The 21875-nt window shown below is 37.9% G+C and overlaps 1 protein-coding gene across 1 annotated transcript in view; it reads left to right on the top strand.

Annotated features, from left to right (window-relative positions):
- Positions 1-21875, top strand: part of LOC121295790 (teneurin-1-like) — a 162838-nt gene that overhangs the window by 47337 nt on the left and 93626 nt on the right. Inside the window, exon 3 of the mRNA XM_041220838.1 lies at positions 2385-2639. Within this exon, the coding sequence (XP_041076772.1) occupies positions 2385-2639 (255 nt within the window). The remainder of the gene's footprint in view (positions 1-2384; positions 2640-21875) is intronic.

Below are 21875 nucleotides of genomic sequence, written 5' to 3' on the forward strand. Positions count from 1 at the left end.
TTCTAGCATTTAAAAAGAACCAAATTAATAGTAGGGTACACTAGCATAGTTATCAGACCATCATTCTAGCTGATCTTATTTCCTTTATTAACTTACTTCATGCAATGGAGAGTATGAGTAAGTGTGTTATGGATACAGGAACAACCCAGTGTATACCGTATTCATCACAGTTTATTACTGGAGAGGGAATCAGAGCAGCGTGTTTCAATAAGGCATCCAAGTCTAAACAGTAGCAGAGACATTCAAGCAGGTGTTTTAGGCTCATGAAAGCTGAGGGACAGTAGCATGCACTGCAGTCAGGCACAGCGCAAAAGGACGCCATGGGAGCTTTCTCTTACAGTTCTGCAGCTTTAAATATGATTTACCATAATAATACTAAATAGCAAAAAATAGGATAACTTGTGCTGTTAATTAATGCATAGATGTCCAAGCATTCTTTTAACTTCATCAGAGATGCTTTTTTAATTGGTGCCATAATTAACACTCACCCCAAAGTTTGTTTGGGATCATCAAACTCATTTAACTTCTGAACTAATGGTGAAAGGTAGTGTAATTAAGTCACTGAGCCACTTAGCCCCCTGCAAGCATTTTTAATTACCTACCCCTCTCTTGTTGTAAGTTCGATTTAAGGACAGTGACGCAGTGGTATTATCATTTCTCGTACAAGGGTGGTCCAGTATTTCTGTGCCTTGGTCGAGGATACACCTGCCAGTCAAGCTAATGTTAACAAGCATTGTATTATCTCAGATATTGTTAAATGCTGCAATCCTACCACCCCTCTATAGAAGGAACTAGCTGTGTTGCTCAGTTTTCAAAATCAATGCTTGCTTCATCAATCGACGCAAAAATAGGAGGAGTGGCAAACAGCAGCAAAGGTCATTCAAAATGATATAGACAGCATTCAGAACTGGGCAGACACATGGCAAATCACATTTAATATAGAAAAGTGTAAGGTACTGCACACAGGCAATAAAAATGTCATTATAAATACCATGTGGGAGACACTGAAATTGAAAATGGAATCTATGAAAAAGATCTAGGAGTTTATGTTGACTCAGAAATGTCTTTATCTAGACAATGTGAGGAAGGTATAAAAAAGGCCAACAAAGCGCTTGGATATATAGTGAAAAGTGTTGAATTTAAATCAAGGGAAGTAATGTTAGAATTGTACAATGCATTAGTAAGACCTCATCTAGAATATTGTGTTCAATTCTGGTCGCCTCACTACAAAAAGGATATTGCTGCTGTAGAGAGTCCAAAGAAGAACAATCAGAATTATTCTTGGTTTAAAAGGCATGTCATATGCAGACAAGCTAAAAGAATTGAATCTGTTCAGTCTTGAACAAAGACGTCTATGCGGCGACCTAATTCAAGCATTCAAAATTCTAAAATATATTGACAGTGTCAACACAGGGGACTTTTTCAACCTGAAAAGAGAAACAAGGACCAGGGGTCACAAATGAAGATTAGACAAAGGAGCATTCAAAACAGAAAATAGGAGGCACTTTTTTACACAGAGAATTGTGGGAGTCTGGAACCAACTTCCTAGTAATGTTGTTGAAGCTGACACCCTGGGATCCTTCAAAAAGCTTCTTGATGAGATTTTGGACTTAATAAGCTACTAACAACCAAATGAGCAAGATGGGCCGAATGCCCTCCTCTCGTTTGTAACTTTTCTTATGTTCTAATCATGACTTGATTTCAAGTCTTGAAGGACATGGAAAAGAACTCGGGCATATGGATCTGCAACATGGGTATAACAATTACAAGACTACACAATGCCTTACTTGCTGAAACTTTTAACAGAGAGCAGTAACACAGTCATCTCTTCACATGTCTGGTTTTCTTTTGAAAAATCTGCCCAGCAGTGTTCTTTGATCTATGATTCTTAGGAGCTGTTTGATCTCAAAGCTTTGTCAAGGAGCATCAACACCATGGCTATGATAACTTGTTCCATACCCTAATCACTCTGTGTAAAGAAGCACCTCCTACTCATTGTATTAATTCTGTCTCCACTTTCCAACTGCATCCTCTGGTTTCTTAAATCAGGTACAGTCCTCTGAGAGTAGAGACTGTGGACTAAATTGTCAAAGCTCTTTACTCCAAATAGTAGTTTTTTAAAAAGAAAAAAGGAGAAACACACCCAATAAAGTTAGCAAACCAGATTTAAGCGACTAAGACTTTTAACTTAGAAACCTGAGCGAAGTCTTAATTGTTTCATATTCATTTTAAAATTGTAATGGTGTTTTATTTTCTTTTTTTCTTTAAGATAAAAATGATGCTAATGATGATTTGGTGTAAAGAGATTCTAGCCCGATATATTTTAGTGACAAACTTCAAACCCAGAAGTGACAAGCTTTTTTTTCTCATTTTGTTTTCCCAAGAAATGGAGTTCTGTGAGACTCCTGCCCTGATGCACCCTGGCTATCAGTCAGAGCTGCGTGCAGCACCCCAGTTCGCCTACACCATGGGGTCGGACGTGGACACGGAGACGGAGGGGGGGCCCTCACCAGACCATGCCCTGCGGCTCTGGATGAGAGAGATCAAGTCCGAGCACAGCTCCTGCCTGTCCAGCCGGGCCAACTCTGTGCTGTCCCTGACCGACACCGAGCAGGAGAGGAAGTCAGACGGGGAGAACGGTGAGAGAATTCCCAGTACGGCTCCTGCCTGCTGGAAACGCCATTGCAAAAGAGAGTCAATGTCTGGCATCTCATAAACTGTTAGAGTGCAAGAGATTTAAAGTAATTGGGGGAAGAAAAATTAGGAGCATGTTGAATGTTTTATCTGGGAGAGCAATTGGAGGAACAAAGGTTGTTGGGTCAAATGTTTTTTTTTTTTTTTTTTTTTTTTTTTTATATTATTATGTTTGCATTTGATTAAAGCTGTTCAATAATAGAGAAAGTCTTTTCTCAGATTTGAAAGTTGAACACATGATCATTCTATTCATTATGCACAATTCAGAGCAGGCAGATTGTGAATTCACACAACAACAATACAGTCTGCTGATATTTTAACCCTTTAAAGAGTTATAGATTATTTGATTTTCAGCCCTGCTGCTCAATGAATACAGTCTATGGGGAGAGATGGGAATTGTGTGAATAGCAAGTTTAGCTTGGAACTATTCCAGCCGGGGTCTGGTAATCAGCAATGGGACTGAATCAGCTGCTTGTACATCTGGATGTGAACTCTGTATCTCAGGATGCGCTAGCCAGCTGTGGGTTAAGCATTCACTCTGGCACAGCAGACACAATGTAATATAAATCCGGTTCAGTCTGTGTGTATTTATCCAAAATCCAATGTACCCTCTGTACTGTTGGTGAAAGTTTAAAATATGTGCGCCGTAATGAGACTGACTGAAACCATGTCCCCCCACATCATGCATAATACGAGGGAAGAGATTCTGTGTTGAAAACAACAATTATCTGTCTCCGAAAAGTTAGGTTTTCCTGTGAAAGATATTCAGTCTTTGTTAACATCTCTAAATGCAGTCTTCCATGCACTAAGCACAATGTTCCTCCCTGGAATGGTTATAAATGTTTCTGTGTCTCTATAAATCTCTCTGTCTCTCTCTTTCTCTCTGTCTCCACACACACACACACACACACACACACAAGCTCGCACACATAAAGTGGATGCAGATTTATTATTGATGCAGTATTCTTTCTCATCAGCACAGCAAAGTCTTGAATCCTTAATACAATCCATCTGTCATGAAAGTAAACACTGTTGCAGACGTGTCAGAACAGTCAAACGCAGTTGTCCTGGTTGGAAATGGAATTATGAATCTGAAGTCTCTTTTGTGTTGTTTGTCATCAAAGGGCTTTTATGAACTCTTTAAAAGTGAAAGGCTTCAAAAAAAAAAAAAATACCCAGCGTGCTTTTTTTTTTTTTAAGTGTTCGGGCTGGTGACTCAGTGAGGTGAGTACGCCTGCGTTCATTTTCACATTCACTGTTCAGTCCTGTCACCAGGTTAGTGATGTTGATGCAAACTGAAGTATCAGAGCTTGTGCATTCCTGTGCTGGGGTGGTAGTGTAAGGCTCAACATGCTTATGTTTGTGACATGCAATTAAAACCAGCCTGGAGCGAAGGGAGGGTCATCTCGAGTTTACCTTCGATCTTAACAGAAGCGCAGGGAACCCCCCCCCCCCCCCCCCCCCCCCCCCCCCCCCCTCATCTATCACTCAGTGACTTTTAGTTGAGCCTTCTTGAGGTAATAGAAAAGTCGGTCGTGGGATACAGCAAAGCTTTAATTGTGCAATGTTGTAAAATATCAGGTATTTAACACGGTCGGCCACACAGGAAATAATGGTAAAAAAGAAATTAGCAAGAATGATGGCTTGCTAGAACTAGAGCGAAAGTGATGGTCTGTCTCTCTGTGAAAGATAATAATAATAATAATAATAATAATAATAATAATAATAATAATAATAATAATAATAATAATAATTTTTTTTACTGAAACTGTTATTTTCATTCAAATGACCTTCTGCTGCCCCAGCCTCGATGAACAAACAGTGTCATTCCTTTGGGGGCCCTGGAATATAATTCTCCTGGAAGTAAAATTATCTGTTTTTATCACATAACAATCAGGATGTACACTTTAGGCCAAGCGCTGGCCGAAATCGGAAACAAATAACCACACAAATGCTGCAATTCGATAGTCAAAATAGCAGACAATAATAACAATTACAATTACATAGAGATGCCGGTGGTGGTAATATATATATATATATATATATATATATATATATATATATATATAGCACTATAACACTGACACACATACAAAATGGAGCAGCATTCCAAATTCTAAGTGCATTATAGCACTGTGGCCCAGACTGACATTACTTAAAGTGGCCATTCTCTGAAACCAGCGTGGGTGGCTAAGTGAAGCACCAGAGTTAGAAAGTGTGCTCTCCTGTAATTAGCAGTTGGAGTCGTGATTAATTGGAATGATGATTAAAAATGTGATCGTTCTTCTGCCATTCTCCAGTCTTAAGTAGAAGACTTTTAAATTCTGTGCTATACTGTACATTCCTCTCATCCAGACTGTTTAAAACTCTAAATACATTCCTCTAATAGCAGTGAGACTCCTAAAGGTTGCAATCGTGTTGGAGTGCCAGGTCAGAGTGCATTGAGTGTCCTCTCTTTCAGGCTGGGAGGCTGTACTGCACCAAGCGAGCAGCAGTGGGTGACTTTAAGGGTTCTTTGCTGTCCAATTCGAATGGTTAAACATAGTGAATTGAAGTCATGTCAAAATTACAATTATACATATAACTTCTCCTTTTAATAAAGCAGAGGATCGTCTTCTTTTTTATGCTGGTTTTGTTATTGGAAATGTTTTATTCATGAGCCCCAGTCTGTGCTTCAGAGGCAGTGGTTGTTTTGAAAGTTTTTATTTGCTGGAGGTGGGTCATTCAAGCACTTCCATTCCATTTGACACTTCCATCCAGACAGCCTGTATTCTTCTTCTTCTTCTTCTTCTTCTTCTTCTTCTTCTTCTTCTTCTTCTTCTTCTTTCTTCTTCTTCTTCTTCTTTCTTCTTCTTCTTCTTCTAATAATAATAATAATAATAATAAAAAATGATAAAAATGATGATAATAATAATAATAATAGTAATAATAATAATAATAATAATAATAATATATTAAGTAATATTTGCTTATGGACGGTCATCAATCATACAGAGATCGGGGAAGGATCTCCATTTGCTTCGCACAGTATGTGACTGGAATAAACCCTTTCATGTGTTACAGGGCCGTACAGGGTTACAGTGCAAGATTAATATTTAAATACACTTTACAGTAAGTGCAAGTAATACTACTAAAATACAATAGGAAATAGGATGCAACAAGTTAGTATTACAACAAGCTATATCTACAATGACATATTAGTAGCACAATAGTGCAAGGACAGCGCATCAGCTGTGGATCCAGTGGCAGGATGTGTAGGTCTGGCAAGTCCAGTGCATAGTAGATAGTGTATCAAGAGATCTACAAGTGCACATTTTCTTTTTTTTTTTTAATTTTTTATAATGTTGCAGCAGACAGAGTACAAACAAAGACCATACTTTATAAAATACAAGCAGGGGTTCTGCTTGCCACAGTGAAGGACCATGCTTCTTTTATATATCTTTTTGCTCTGAAAGATTAATTGCATTGCAAAGGCCCCTGAATCTTACCAGAAAGCACTATGAGATCAGGGGGATGAAAAGGATTACATTTTAAAATATTGACTTTGATAGATGTGCCCTGGTGGATCAGTAGATTACAGGCTTGTCTCTGGAGGCTTTGTCTGAAATTAGACTGGAGAACTATACATATTTTCTGTGAAGAAAATGCACCCCAGGTTGCTAATGTGGTTTTGAAATAAGCAATAACACTGAACTGGGTGTGCTGCCCTTGTGTTGTGGATTATGCCTCTCAACACATATGAGAAGTATGGGCATAATCCATAGGATCAGCTCAGTGGGTGTTGCTGCTCTTAAACATGTCTATGAGGTAACAAGATCTAATCGAGGAATTGTCTTCCAATCAGAGCACCTGATATTCTACAAGTCAAATATATGCAATCAAAGGGGTAGTCAGAATGACTTAACCCGCTAGTTTACAGATAATGATTCTACCCAAGCTCCTGCCATAAGGACAGACCATCTCCTAATGTGCCATGCTGGCTCCTGGAGTAGAATAGCTGCAGTCATACCAGAGCAAGAAGGAAACCATGCTTTGATGTGTTTGTTGAGTTCTGTCTTTTAAACAGAAATGTGCTCTTCAATCCAGTGCAACCCTGGTGTTGATATGGAAAAGCGGCTGGCTATTCCACTCTGAAACCTTAAAGTGTGTCAGCAAGTGCATGTCCTCCTGCACAGAAGCACTGCAGCTCCAGATTGAATAAGCATAAGTAAAATTGAATAAAAGGCTCATTGTAAATCAATACCATATTGGTTGCAAAGTAGCAAATAGTGACAGATTATCCTTAGCGGAGTTGCATAGGTTTAATCTAAATGTCGTTTTTCTTTACAATATGAGAGCTCAGAGAATAATTTACTTTCAAGGCATAAACCTGATGAAAAGAGGCCTTGCTTACTGGTCTTTGTGAGGCTGTTTCTTTTAGCTCAGAAAAAACAATTTAATCTGGAGTGTAGGTGAAGAGCAGGCAAATTAATTCTGATTCAAATTAAGTCTTCTGTCGTTGTGCCCTGAATATGTGTTTTATTTTCCTTTATGTATTATTGTTATTTAATTATTTAGCAGACACTTTTATCCAAAGTGACTTACAGAAATTATAAAAGTATAGAAGTTGCATTTATTAAAGTGTGTACTACAGTTATTGATAGTAATAGTAGAATTACTTAATTCATATTTGCACGGGAGTATTCTTTATTTTTTTATGTAAAGGAAATACAAGTCTGACACAGCATCATGTTTTTTGTTGTGAAGAATTGTAAACAAGATAGAACAGCCCTCAATATCTCAGTCTTCATTGTGTCTGAAGTGCCGTGCTGTTAGAGTTTTAGGCGGTGTCAAGGCAATTTAAAAAATGAAATTCAACAGACAGCAAAAAAGGAGGCGGCTCTTTAATGTCATGCCTTGGGCTTTTTGGCTGATGGAAACGGACAGGCGAGCACACGTTTGGTGTATTGTAGTAGTGAGCACAGTTTACATGATGCTGTCAGCTTGTCACAGGTTTTACTTTTGAAAACTCAAATCTGATATTGAGCCCATATTCTGTGCTTGAGCGAAGGCGCCATGTGGCTTCGAAGTTTGACGCTTTTGAAGATTTGAACGGATTGGAAGACTGAGGGTAGACGGAATAGCTAGTGAGGGATGATTTTGATTTTGTTTGCTTAGTGTAACGAGTTGTAAATGTATGTTTTAAAATTCACTTTGGAAGCACAAATTCTTTTCTTTCATGTTTCTATTGTAAATTATTTTAAACTGCACGAGTTATTATTTACAGTTGCTTGGGGCGGTTTAAATCTAGAGAGTTTGGCAATAAAAGAGTTAACCCAGGAGAGACCAGGTGCATTGTGGGAACTGTAGGGAGTAATACTGAAGTGAAATGTAGTTTCTCTGAAAAATGTTGCTTGCATGGAGTAAGAGCACAGGGAAGGACACCAAAATGTAGTTAAAACCCTGAATGCTGAGAACAGACCTTGCATCGTTCAAAACCAACACAACGCAGAGGTAGTGCACATGGGCAGAATAAGTTACATTGTCTCCAGTAATGCTTTTACACTTTGCTCATGGTACTGCATGATTCTTAAACTAAAACCTCTGCTCGTTATAATTCTCACTCTATCAAGAGGCTTAGGAAAGCACAAGCAGGACCTGCAGGCCCCCTGAAATGGTTACTGGTTTCCTCAGAGGCACCACGTGTTTCCAGATCTTTATCACCCATGCAGCTCAGTGATAAATGGCCAATTCTAGCAGCTCTCCAGCTGAGTGACAAGATGACACTGAATATCACAACCAGGCCACCAATCCTGCAGCATGTTGCCAGTTAGAGACCCTTCTTAAAGGCAAGACATAACCTGTTTAACACAAAGAGAAGCCACAAGCTCTCAGGGAGAGGAGGCTCCACTCACTCAAGAGTATATAGAAGATGGCCCAATATTATTGGACAGCCCTGTTGAAGTCTGTCGAGTACCTGCAGTTGCTTGTCCTTTTTGTATAATGGTTCCTTTTATGATATTTATTTGGCTTCACCTTTATTAAAACATCTAATAATAATAAATATATGTCAGGGATAATTGCAACAACATTTTGCACATTTATTGCTTTTTTGTTTGATCATATGTCTCTATGTCTCTATATGTGTCTACAGTACATACCATCCTATCTGTTTCAGGTTAGTTGGTAAAATTCATTCACGGTAAGTTGAAAAAACTGCATTTTACTAGTGCCCTTTTCTGTGAACATTTTTTGCACACATTTGGAATATTTTTGTGAAACTACTCTAATCCATTAGGAACAGTACATTCATATAAAGGAAGGAGGGTGCACTGTATTGGTTGAGTGTGACAGTTATAAATGACATTTTTTGAAGGTCTTTCTGAGCTTTATCACTGTACACGGTTACCATTTTCTGCTGAAATTGCCAGGGAACTAGTACAGAGGACAGGCCATGTTCTTAGCTCCAAAGAGGGCCAAGCAACCCCAGGCTTTGAATTTTTCAAAGGCAGGAGTGCCACGGAGTTACCATTCTATCCATTACCATCGGGCAGACCTCAGAGGAGCTACCAGCCATCAGTCAATCTTGGTGCTGACCTAAAAACAAAAACCCTTTGTGATAAATGACTCGCTCTCCTCTGGGAAGTAGGTTCCCATTGTGTTATTACTAGGCACCCTGATTTTAAAACACTCTGCTGTAAAATTCTTTCTTCAGATCTGATTGCCAGTTTTTTTTGGAACTCTTAGCTAATCTTCCAGCTCTTCCATTTCATTGTTTGGTTTTCTTTCACTTGTAAAACGTCTTTTGTCGGACTGTGATAGCAAACATCTATTAAATGACTAGGATTATAACAAAGGACAAGATGACCAGAGAATGAGATTTCCTGTCCTGAAAAGATAAAGGAACTACAGTGGGAACCCTCTACTACTGCAGTGGGAACCCTAGATATAACCTCCTATCAGAGAGCTGGCTCCACGCCAGAGATGCTAACACTTTCTTGCTTTTAAAGATTTATGTAACTTTTTCAAATCCAGCCCTTCGTACTCATTTGTGAAAAGGTCCTTCAATACGGGTCATTTACTTATCCGCTAATTCAACAGAGTTTTGTTGAAACCCTATACTGTAGCAAGGCATACATCTTTTGCTTTGTGCTGTTCAGATTCTGAATTCAGATTCAGCTCTTCTGTATGCTTGCCAGGCCAGAGTAGCTACACGGGGGATCGTCAGACGCACTTTAATTTAAGGGATTCATATATATATATTATATATATATATATATCATATATATATATATATATATATATATATATATATATATATATATATATATATATATATATATATATATATATATGTGTGTGTGTGTATATATATATATATATATATATATATATATATATATATATATATACACACACACAGTACAAAGGGTGGTCACACCAAATATGGATTTGATTTAGATTTTTCTTCTGTTCACTCACTTTGCATTTAGTTAATTGATAAATATAATCTATTAACATGTCTATTTTTGAAAGCATTCTTACTTTACAGCATTTTTTCACACCTGCCTAAAACTTTTGCACAGTACTGTGTGTGTGTGTGTGTGTATATATATATATATATATATATATATATATATATATATATATATATATATATATATATATATATATATGCCTTAGATCCATGTTCTTTTAACATTGTCTTGCTATAGTGTTTTACTGTTTTTAACATTCGCATAGATGCATTATCAGTTTCTTACAAACAATCTCAACTAAGTGATGCCTGGTGCAATTGAAAAACTGTGCTCATTTTCCAACGCAGAGCTAATGTATCACATCACCAATGTGTCACTCCACTGCTCTCGCTTAACATTCCATTCTAATTAATTAATGGTGATGATATTGAAAACAAAGTTTCTATGAAAACATGTTGTAAGATGTATTGTTATTATTATTAATAATAGTAGTATTAGTACAACAGTGACAGACCTTGATTTAAAATGTATAACTAGGAGATATTATTTGTTCTCATATTCCGAGCGGGATTGCTACCAAAGAAAACGAGCTCAAGATAACCGGAGATCTGCAGCGCTTAAATACGATCCTTCTATTCATTTTTAATATTTCAAGGGAGCACACAAAGCATCTGATAAATCCATATTGTTGACTTAATTTCCTGACTTCAATCTAAAGTGTCGACATTGGACTTGAGAATCTCTGAGCATCAGTGAAGGTGTCTTTGAGAGTGGATGGAGCTGGAAAACTAGGAGGGTGTGTGTGTGCGTGTGTGTGTGTGTGTGTGTGTGTGTGTGGAGGGGGGGGGGTTGGGGTTCATTAGTCCACATCAAGCATGAGGGTGACCTTCAGTGAAGCAGCAGATTATTTACACAGGTGATTCAAGATGGGAATGGATGCAGTTAAATGTTACCTCCGTGCAGCTGCATTGCTTCCAGCTCAGCCAAGTCCCCTCATTTAACCAGATCTTTTTAATGGTAACGCATTGCAAAGTAAACCAGTTCTGTGTCTACACCACTATGCGGTATCTGTACCATATCTGTTGTTATTGCTGGTAATGCTGTGAATTGCTCATGGCTCTTCTGCGATTCCTGAGGATGTGCACTGCTATCATAGTAATGCCACAATTACATTTTTATTTTTGCTTCTCTTTAAGGTGAAACAGTAGTGGCTCACTGAGCATTAGGCTCCTCAGCCTCTTTGAACATGAAAGAATAACATGTAGGGATAGCTGCCCTTTACTTTGTTTACCTTTCATTGTAATGTGATTTATACTTTGGATTTATAGTAACGCATAGCACAAGCCCTTATAAATGAGTCTGTGGCAGGTTAGGTGTATACATGCATTTGGATTCTATCTGTAGAATTTTTTTTTTTTTTTTTTTTTTTATAATCACTTGACTTGTTGCAAAGCTGCAGAACATAAGAAATGAATATTGGCAACACCCTTTCAGCTTCTCACACCTGTTTTTCTGCCCTGAGGCATTTTAAAGGATATGTGTTTTCAAGGAAAGGAAAATGTTTGTTGTTGCAGAAGAAACTCAGCGTTTGATAACAGCGGGTAAAGGAATAAATAGAAAAAAGTTATTAAAAAAACAAGAAGAGGACCACTGAAAGCAGGTACTGTTTGAGGTTATCAAAACATTGATTCGGTTCTACAAAGGTGACATTTGTAAGCAACTACGACAACCATAAAGATACATGTTTAATACAATGTGTTAGGATAAAGATATATACTTACTAATGGTTACAGATATATTTTAAAATAGATATATACATAGTTATGCAAATGGTTCAAGATATCATTTATTGGATTAAGGTCTTTATTTTCCACTGTGGCAGCTATGAAAACCGCCAGGTTGTGATAATGCACGGTCCTTGTAGATGGACAGAGAATCACTGCTGGGATCCATTACTTGGGAAGCTGTCCTTTTCTTAACTGGTGTGGCTTACATCATGCTTTTTTGTAAAGTTTGCAAACAGTTTAATTATGTATAGAGGTCGTGTCAATAGCCTGTCTGTGCCTTGCTGTACCACACTTGACGGGCACCTTTTTTCTTCCTGCTTGTATTCGCTTTCTATTATGTCGCAAATGGAAAGTATGTTCCCTTCTAACAAGATGCTGTCTGTGTCATCTGCTTCTCAAAGTTGCCAGCTCTGATTTAATTCAACTTGAACTGAAGAACAAATAGTTTTAGTATTCTTCAAATTACAGTGACTTTCATGTGATCTGTCAGAAGGAAAATTTACATCAACGTGAAACAGAGGAGCAGAATCAAACCCCTGCTTTGTTTCCCGTAGATTAAAGGATGACAGTATTGAGAAGTGACAACAACTCCTGGCACCTGGGCTTTGCTGAATGCTATTAACGTTAAAGGCAGCTGGATGAATATTTCTGCTGCACCTTCATCTTTTTTCTCTTGTTGTTGTAGGATATCTGAGCTGCTGTTTCCCTTTCATGAGTGTAGCCCTGGCGAGATGAGCAGATGATGAACTGGACTTGTATTGCATAGCAAATACAGCTTTCTATCAAAGACGTGATCCTGAAAAGGGGAAACAGCAAGCAAACACATAGATACCTTTTGTACAAAGCAATCTCATTGGCAATCTCTCCAAAACACACTCACTATCAGCAATGCCCCAAAAAGTATTGAAGGGTAGCGCATACATGGAGGTGTAACAAGGGGGAGGCTTGGCATGAACCAGCAATCATGCCAGTGAGCATCTTAACCTCTGCACTAATGAGCCAGGCTTTCTTTCTAGAGCAGTTATAGACCGTTTAACCTAGTCTCACCTGCAAGTGTCAGCACCTGCAACAGCAGTGCACGTGAGTCAAGTCAGTAATGAAGAGCTCATACTAGACAATAGTCAGACAATACTAGAGAGAACAGGCACAGTACGAAACGGGCCTTGTATACAGTTCCTGGTTCTGCACATCACTTTTCCATAGCATTGTTTACCTTAACATCATATCAACTACATTTAAACTTAGCTGTCTCTGCTTTTTTTTTGTATAGTATATATTTGCTGATAGCACTACGAATTAATAGTCCGATACCTTTTTTTTTCTCGTACAGTGAAATAGTTTTTACAAGGTATAAAGCTAATTTCCTTCCCCTGTTCAATGTAGTATTTAACCTTGCGATATTAGGAATGCGCCTTTCCTCTAAGCAGCAGGATTGAGCTGCTGTGGCTGGCACAGAATGAAGGGTTCCTCTAAATTCGCGGAAACCAAGCATAGAGCCGTTAGCATTTTCATATCAGCAGCTGCAGGGTTACAGGTAGTCTTCAGGATGCATCTGCACTGTCAGATATTCAATGGGAAAACGAGCCAGCCCTGTCATTTTCTCATGATATTCCCGTACCTCTGCCTCACAAATTCTTATATGGGAATAGTCTGTCAGTGGTATCCGGTAAGTGAAGCCCAATGCAAATACTGGCCAGTTGTCTTCTGTTTTAATTCAGTACAGCGCACACCATAACTCCCCTGGCAGCAGCTTGTTTGTTGGCTCATTGACATGTGTTACAGCTGCTGTCCTATCAACCTCCCACTCACAAGGTGTGAGGGACTGACACTGCAGTGAATAAAGGGGGTGAGTAAATATGGGATTAAGTTATAATAGCACATAGCCCTTGTCTGATTTCGACTCCAAGCCAACAGGACGGCACGCTGGGTTTCTTGTGTGCAGGTAACCCAATTAGAGGAAGTAGATAAACAGAAATAGCAGTGTGTGCTATGTGTGAAGTATACATTTCTTTGTTGTGTAATCTGTAGATTGTGTTTCGGTCTCATTTTTATAAAGATTTGTACTAAGCTATCTACCTTCCAATATAACCAAAAAAAACCTAAATATCTATTTCCCAATGAATGATTATGTAGCAACTGGCTTAGGAGATGGTTATCTGTCTACCCCAAAGGTGATTCTATTGAAATTTAGGAACTCATTTTGGTGGGTTGTATAGATTCTGGAGGCTTTCTATGTTTTTGGTTTATTTTGGTTTCTTCTCTATTGATCTATTTATTGAGTTAAATGACAAAGAATAGTAAATCATTACTGGGGTAGAGATTTAGAAGCGTTGTGTGCAAAAAGCCAAATACTGTAATGATAGCTGCAAAAAGAAGAGCAAGCAGTTTGTTTTACTGACGTTGAATGAAGCTTGAATGATCCTGGCCATGTACGTCACACTTACAAGAAAGACATCAGAAAAAAGCATTGTGATTGGCTCTGCCTTAGCCACGTGGGATTTCACTTAGAGGTATGTGACACATTCTGACTGTGTGGGATTCATTTGCAGCAGCATATTCCCAGTGTACTTGTAACTGATGATTTATAGGTTGTTGAAAGGCAGTCTAGCACCGTCATTGATATATATTTAAAAAAAAAAAAAACACACTGATCACCCTTGTTATTGCATCACTGAGAATCTTAAATCTTTCAGTAGGGTTGCTTCAAAAGCTCTGTATTTATACTTTTCATTTTACCTACCAGCGCCCATTGGAACACTAAACACTGTTGAGCACCAGCAACAGTGAAGCACGGGTGCAGCTTAGGCGAGTAAGTGTAAAAGCGTTTTAAAGCTTTTATAGTGATTAATTGAGAGGTTCAAGATGAATAGGCTGCCTGAAACAGTGGTATCACACAGTGGTTCCATTGCAATTCATACAGGTTGGGAGCCATGTGTGTTAGCATCTCGTTTTAGGCACAGGTGTTTTTGAGCATTGGCAGTATATGCTTCATTGCATAATAGGGTGTTTGTTTACAGTGCATGAGCATGATTAGGATTCACATAATTTATATGTTTTGTTACCTCAACTAAAAATACAGAAGAGGAAGGTTTATGATTGATTAGAGTTATATTTGGATGATTTTTTTTTTTGCTTGTCGTGCTTAATGGCAGATTTGCTGCTCAAAGTGGTATGGAAATAGACTGGATCAGGTGCAAAGGTTGTAAGAAGTAATTATTGCCTTCCGACAGTGGATTATTCATAGTGCTGACACAAAGTTGTAAATGTCCAGTAAAAAAAATTCTGCATAAAAACTCAAAGTAGCACTTGAATGAAACCGATGACAGTCCAGAACAAGATCTTGTCAGCTGCCTGGTGCAGACTGTGCATACAATACAATCAATTCATTCATTACAGTTAAATTGAGATGTCTGCTTAGTGATCACTGTAATCAATATGCTTTCTGGGACAGAAACTACTGGCTCTACATCAAATCTTCTCTAGACACTAACGTACCACAGACAGGCCTGACAAATGAGCTTCCAGCCGGGAATTTGTCAGTGGATAATGTAGTCAGAAATTGATCATTTAATGTTTAAATAAAAATAATAATAATAATAATAATAATAATAATGTACCAGTATATTCAGCAAAACAAAGTTGACTGATGTGAATGCTAATTTGACTTGAAAAACTAATTTATAAGAAACTATTGTTTATAATTAAGTGTCATTAGCTGGGAAATAATCTTTTTTAAGCTGTGAAATCAACACTTTAAAGAAAAGCTGCAAATCTGATGCTATATTCTGATTAACCTGGTATCTATTTGTATGTATTTTACTTATTACAACATGACAGATACATATATCTGCAATCTTGTGATCCATGTGCGTTCTGAAGCTGTTCTGTGGCTTTTGATTTGGATCATGGATATAAAGTATATTTTGTCAAGAGTGCACACACACGTTATCTTGGATTTACATACAGCAGTGATTCATAAACTCCAGATATTCCACAATGTTAGAACTGCAAAGAGTCTGTTCACTGACCGCTTGTGCTTTGATTACATCATCTCCTCTATACTGAGTGTGGCTCTGTGGAGACATGTTATTCAATGGCAGGCATAGAAATAAGAATCCCATTGCATAGCAGTATGAGCCATTCGTGGTTTTACTGTGGATTTAATAAGACACACCTGAGCTTGTTACCAATACACTGTGGTTCGTAATGAAACCTGGAATGGGTGAAATTGTGATGCAATAGGAATCTTATTTCCATCCCTGGGTGGCACTATAGCACTGATATGGCTAGGCTATATATTTTTTGATGGTTTAACACAGTTCCAAGATAAAATAGCATCATTCTTCTATTGTCTGCCTCTTTTCTATGTCTTTGCCTGCTGCGCCTGTCTCAGTCAATCTGCATCATTAGCATCAGAGAAAGCTTGCGTGACTTCAAGGTCCATTGTATGAACCATGCCTCCATGTTATCCAACAGAGTGCATGCAGGCTCTTCATTAGACAATAGTTTAGCAAGGTTTTTATTATATATTTTTTTTCTTGTTCTTGTTAGAGCGTTATCAGTATTTTGTACTAGTACATAACATCATTGTTAAATTGTGTTGTCCAACCAAGAATTATGATAATTTCGCAAATGACAGGATGGCCATGGTTTAGTTCAATGTTCACTGGGACACACTGCAGTGTTTTCTGGGACTTGTAGTCCTGCATATCTCAAAGGAAAGGGACTTGAACTGGGCTGCAAAAAATAAATAGAACACAAAATAAATAAATCACAGCTATCCCGTAGAATTACAATTAATTTAACAGAGATACTGGATCTAGATGTGTTAACCTGGGAATAGTTGTTTGGTTTGTTTTTGGAAAAAAACAATTTATGTAACACGTGGTTTTTCTGCTAAAGGAGAAAATTACCTTGATCATTAAACTAGTCTAAAATGACCTGTAAATGACAGATTGCATTAGGTCTGCTTTAATAATACACATGGCACGTCTAATTCACTTGTGTTTATTTTTAGCAGCATGAAGCCCATGCTGCAGTTCATTCTCCTGGTGCTTTTGTATGCAGCAACCCTGAGCTGCAGAAGGAGACAATATTTTTAAAAAATAATAAACCATATATTTTTTTTATTACAATTTCTTTCTCCTTTTTGAATTTCTGTTTTATTAAATTTAATGGTAAACTGTTAATTGTGTGTGCACACTTGTGATGCGCTTTGGGATCCATGTGAGGAAATGCGTTATAGAAATATATATATATATATATAAAATATGTGGTAATTAGAAAGTAAGTTTACCACATCAATGATATGGTGCATTGATGTCGTAAACTTACTTTCTAATCATCCTGTATATCCAGCTAAACATGCAGTTTGGGAAGCTTCTGAATGAACAAAACCGATTTGTGTTAATGTGCTGAGGAGATAATCTATAAAGACTGGCTTTTGGCTGCTTATAGAAAAAGCATCTTGTACTCTATGTCCCTGAAGTTCGCCCATTGAAAAGACGGGACAAATGAAAACGAGTTAGCAGTTTTTTGTATTCCAACCTGCCCTTGGATGATTCCCAAGGGCTGATTTAATGTATTATTCCACAGGAAAGAAAGTACTTTTAGGTGGAAACTCAAACAGCTTCAGAATAACAAATCCTTCATCATTTGTTCTGCAAACAATGCTGATAAAATGCTTGTATGAAGCATGGGAAATTCTACAAGCTTGAATCCGCAAAAAAAAAGAAAATGACGAATATCTGTCAGCAGCAGTTCCATTCCATTATCAAGTTTCTAATAGAATGGCACTTATCAGTCTGAAATGTCAAGCTTGATAATGGATTGACCTCAGTCACTCTGTGCTGAATGTTACTTACATTGGCTGAAAGCACGGAGAGCATGTGTAGAGATGACTTTTACTTTACTTCTGGTTTGCCAGGGAGATCATTGGTTTTGCAGTAATTGGAAGAGCGATTTACAAGCTACATTCCTGCAACCAACAGGGTCCTTGCATTTGATTCTGGTTACATGTTCTTACATTTACTTAAAAAGATTACCTTCAAAATACTTGACAAGAATGTGTGATATTGATAAGAATGCATAAACATGGTAATGTGGTAGGCATATTTCACAGAGATGAAAAGAATAAAAATAAGGAGAGAAATAAATAAAAGTGTGGGATAATGAAGTTTTTCTTTTAAACTTAGATAATGGTCCTCTGTCAAGATATCAAAATGAACATTTTACTTTGTGTGTGTTGTATGTATGTATGTATGTATGTATGTATGTATGTATATATATATATATATATATATATAAACTTTTATCATTTCAAGTAATGTGTAAAGCTTGAAAAGATTTAGATCAAAAATTGTATTCGGTTCAAATTCAGTTTTTCAGTTTTTCAGTTTTGGCGCTTCGGGTGTCAGAAATGAAGCAATAGAGTCTCGATTGGTGGGCATTGAAGTCTGGTAATTGACCACTCGTGCACTGGTCGTCTGCCGTCTCTCACAATTCCAATTTGCTGTGTGTAACTGCTATGCTTCTGCTGGGCCCAAAAGCTATATTCATATCATTGGTTGTGAGTGGTTAATACAACAACAGCAACAAAACGTGTTTAATTGGTGTATTAAGCAATGCATTGGTGGTCAAGTATTGGGAGTTTAATGGAACTGTAAGAATTGTGAAGCCCAGAAAGGTACTGTAGAGCATATTAAAAAGCATGGTAAATGCATAGTATAATTATAGAGAAACGCAGAGGAAAACTACAAAACTAGCATGCAGATTAACCCTTTATAAGGGTAAACCATTTCTTAAATTGCCAAGTTTCTATTTTTAGATGCAATTAACCTAAACCAGTATGCTATAAACAAGTTGTCTTTCCCTATCATTTTGTAATCTTTTTAACAAGAGATAAGGGTGGAATATGTCAAACCAGGTGTTATAATGAGTAGGGATGTGTGATGATCTGCAGGCTAGCAGTGATGTTCTCATTTAAACCAATAAACCAGTGTGTGTTAATGGGGAACCATTACACATCTCTTTGAGAAGAGATTCTGTTCGCTTCACTTCTCACTGTTGATTGGGGTGTTCTGATTATGCTATTAAAATGGTCTCCCTCGGTACAGGCATGTTAATAGACTTGTTCAGGTGCTGCACTGCCTTTCAGGTTTATCACCAGCAGAGTAGAAAAGTCATTGACCCTGCTGGCTTTCAGACCCAGAAACTCATTAAAAGGTCTTCGTGCTTGGTTCCAGTCACGGCCCAGGAACATTGTGTACAGACCTGGGAAGCCATCTGAAGTAGTTGCTTTCATTCCCGATACTAAAGAGGTAGCGTACTGGTCTGTACGGTTTTCATTTATTTATTTATTTAAGAGATCAAACTCTAAAACTCACTGATGAGAGCTCCCATTAAAAAGTAGCCCTTCGTTCCACTGACTTCTGTATACAGTACAATATGTAATAATAATGCACTTAGTGAAGTGAGGCACGGCTTTCCCCAAAGCCCCTTGTCCCCAGCTACCCATCAATTAAGACTTGTTTCCCCAACCAGCACCCCGAATGCCACATTTGCACTTGCAATTCTAAAACACAGATGTTAATGAATTTTCAACTGTTTTAGTGTGTCAGTAGCATTGGATATGACACTGTGTTCATTGAATCAGTGATTAATGGCTTCATTGACTGGTTTAGAATAACAGTTTGTAATGGAAGAATGTGTATACAGTGCTGACTAGTCAATGCAGCAGCAAAGAACAGGCTGCAAACAGGAAGAGGTTTGTTTAATAATTATGTATGCAAAGTACACACATCCTATTTGCATGCGATTCTCAGATCACTGGTTATGCTCCACTGTGTTTCAGTGGAAATGTTGCCATTGAGGGTAGACAGTTTCTAGAAAAATCCTGGTGTAGTCTTATGTTCTTTTATATAGGAAATGCCAGCTCTGTTTAAAAGATACACAGCTAGAACAATGATACATATATACTGGGCATAATAGTCAAATAAATAAATAAATGGCTTAATCTTCTTGAGATTTCATCCAAAACACGAAACAGTTTCCGAGGGTTCATTTTGTTGAGTTCTGCAGGCAATTGCACGCTAATGCATTACTTGTTCCATCCCAGGGAACCTTGTGTGTGTTATAAAAGCTTAGCACAGCTGGACTCTCCCAGCTGTGCTCCTGTTGCTGGCATGTGTGAGATTTGCTTATTACGCCTTTCCATATGGGGCCCTGTCTCCCACTCCATTAGTACAGACCCAGCACACTCTCTCAGCCCTCTGGGATGGCTGTGGTCATTCACGCCACGTGCAGCAATCGCTTGCAACAGTTAACCTTGCTAACTCAGGGATTTCACTTGACTTCCCACTAGGCATCTGTTGTTGGTGTTTTTCAGACTTCGCACGTAACTCAAGTTTATCTTGACCATACCTTGCCAGTGAACATACAGTGTGAATTCACTAAAATAAAAGCATTTTGTCAGGTCAACAATTTGTCAGTGTATTACAGTAAAGATATTTGGCCATCGTAGTCTTGTACAGTGCCAGCGATTAACTTGTGAAAATTAAAAGAGTAAATGACCGTTATGAGTGAAGCTAGCCATGCATATTTCTTTCAAGGTTGATGTTGTTCTATAGCAGCTCTGATTGTCACACCCTCGTGGCAGGAAAACCTGCTCCTTTATCACTCATGAATTCGTTCAACCAACTAAGGGGCATTTTAGCAAAGCCACTCAATCTTGTGCTGTGTAATCATTCTGCAAGGCTGAAGAGCGTCCACTTGGGCATTGGCCCTCCTGAGTCTCCAGTAATAGAGGCATGCAATGACAATGCCTCCCAAATGTACACAAGAGATGCTTTTCACATGCTTTTCACAAAATTCCTTTTTAGTGTCTCATTTGTCTATTTCAATGATTTAAAAAAAATGTATTTAATTTCAATAAAAATGAATGGAAGATATCTAATAAATTCCAATATGTGTTGGAACATGGTCTAGTTTTGTTCAGTATAATGTTGGCTGTTAAAAATGTGGTGACCAGGTTTTTCAGTTTTATATACATGTACAGTGCATATGATATGGATGTAGGTATTTACTTTGTTATATAGTAATTGATCTTCTTATAGTAGATATTCAGTTTGACCAAGAAGTACCAAATGTTCCTGTTCCCCATTTTGACATCAGATTGTGAATCACTGCTTTCCTATGTAAGTGTCTCACTGACAATGCAATACGAACAGCAGAACTATTGATTGCCAGTGAGACATCACACAGTATTGTGTCCTTAAGGGCAAAATCCTGTAAAAGGAACAGTGTACAGGGATCTGATTTACATATAGCCTTTCAAAAGCATTGACCGTGTTTGAAATGTACTTTGACCAGTGGGTTTCAGTGCACTGGTATGCATTTCCAGCTAAATATTTCTTGAAAATATTTCTAGTGCAAACCTAGGGTACATTTATAAAACATCTATAACTGTGTTTTTACAGGTTTGATAATTATTAACAAGCAATATTAATAATAATAATAATATCTTTATTTGTATATAGAGCCTTTCATAGTGGCCCACCATCATAAAGCTCTTTACAGAGGTAGGCTGTGAACTGTACATTATATGCAGAGTCACTTACAAGAGGACATTGATTTAGCATCTCATCCGCAGGATGCAGCACAAGGAGGTTAAGTGACTTGCTCAGAGTTACACAGTTAGTCATTTGGTGGCAAAGATGGGATTGGAACTGGAGACCACCTGGTTACAAGCCCTGGACTTTAACCACTGGACCACACTGCCTCCTTAGTGAACAGTGTGTTACAATGAATGATGCATTACTGGTGCAAAGCTTCATGTCATGTTTTGCAGTAATCCCTCCGGGTTGCTTTGTTTGGTGTGGTGTTTATTGGGTTGATGTTGGTGTTCTTCATTGGCTGGACTGGAAATACTCTTTGGTCT

Source organism: Polyodon spathula, chromosome 20, assembly GCF_017654505.1.
Source record: "Polyodon spathula isolate WHYD16114869_AA chromosome 20, ASM1765450v1, whole genome shotgun sequence".
Taxonomy (NCBI): domain Eukaryota; kingdom Metazoa; phylum Chordata; class Actinopteri; order Acipenseriformes; family Polyodontidae; genus Polyodon; species Polyodon spathula.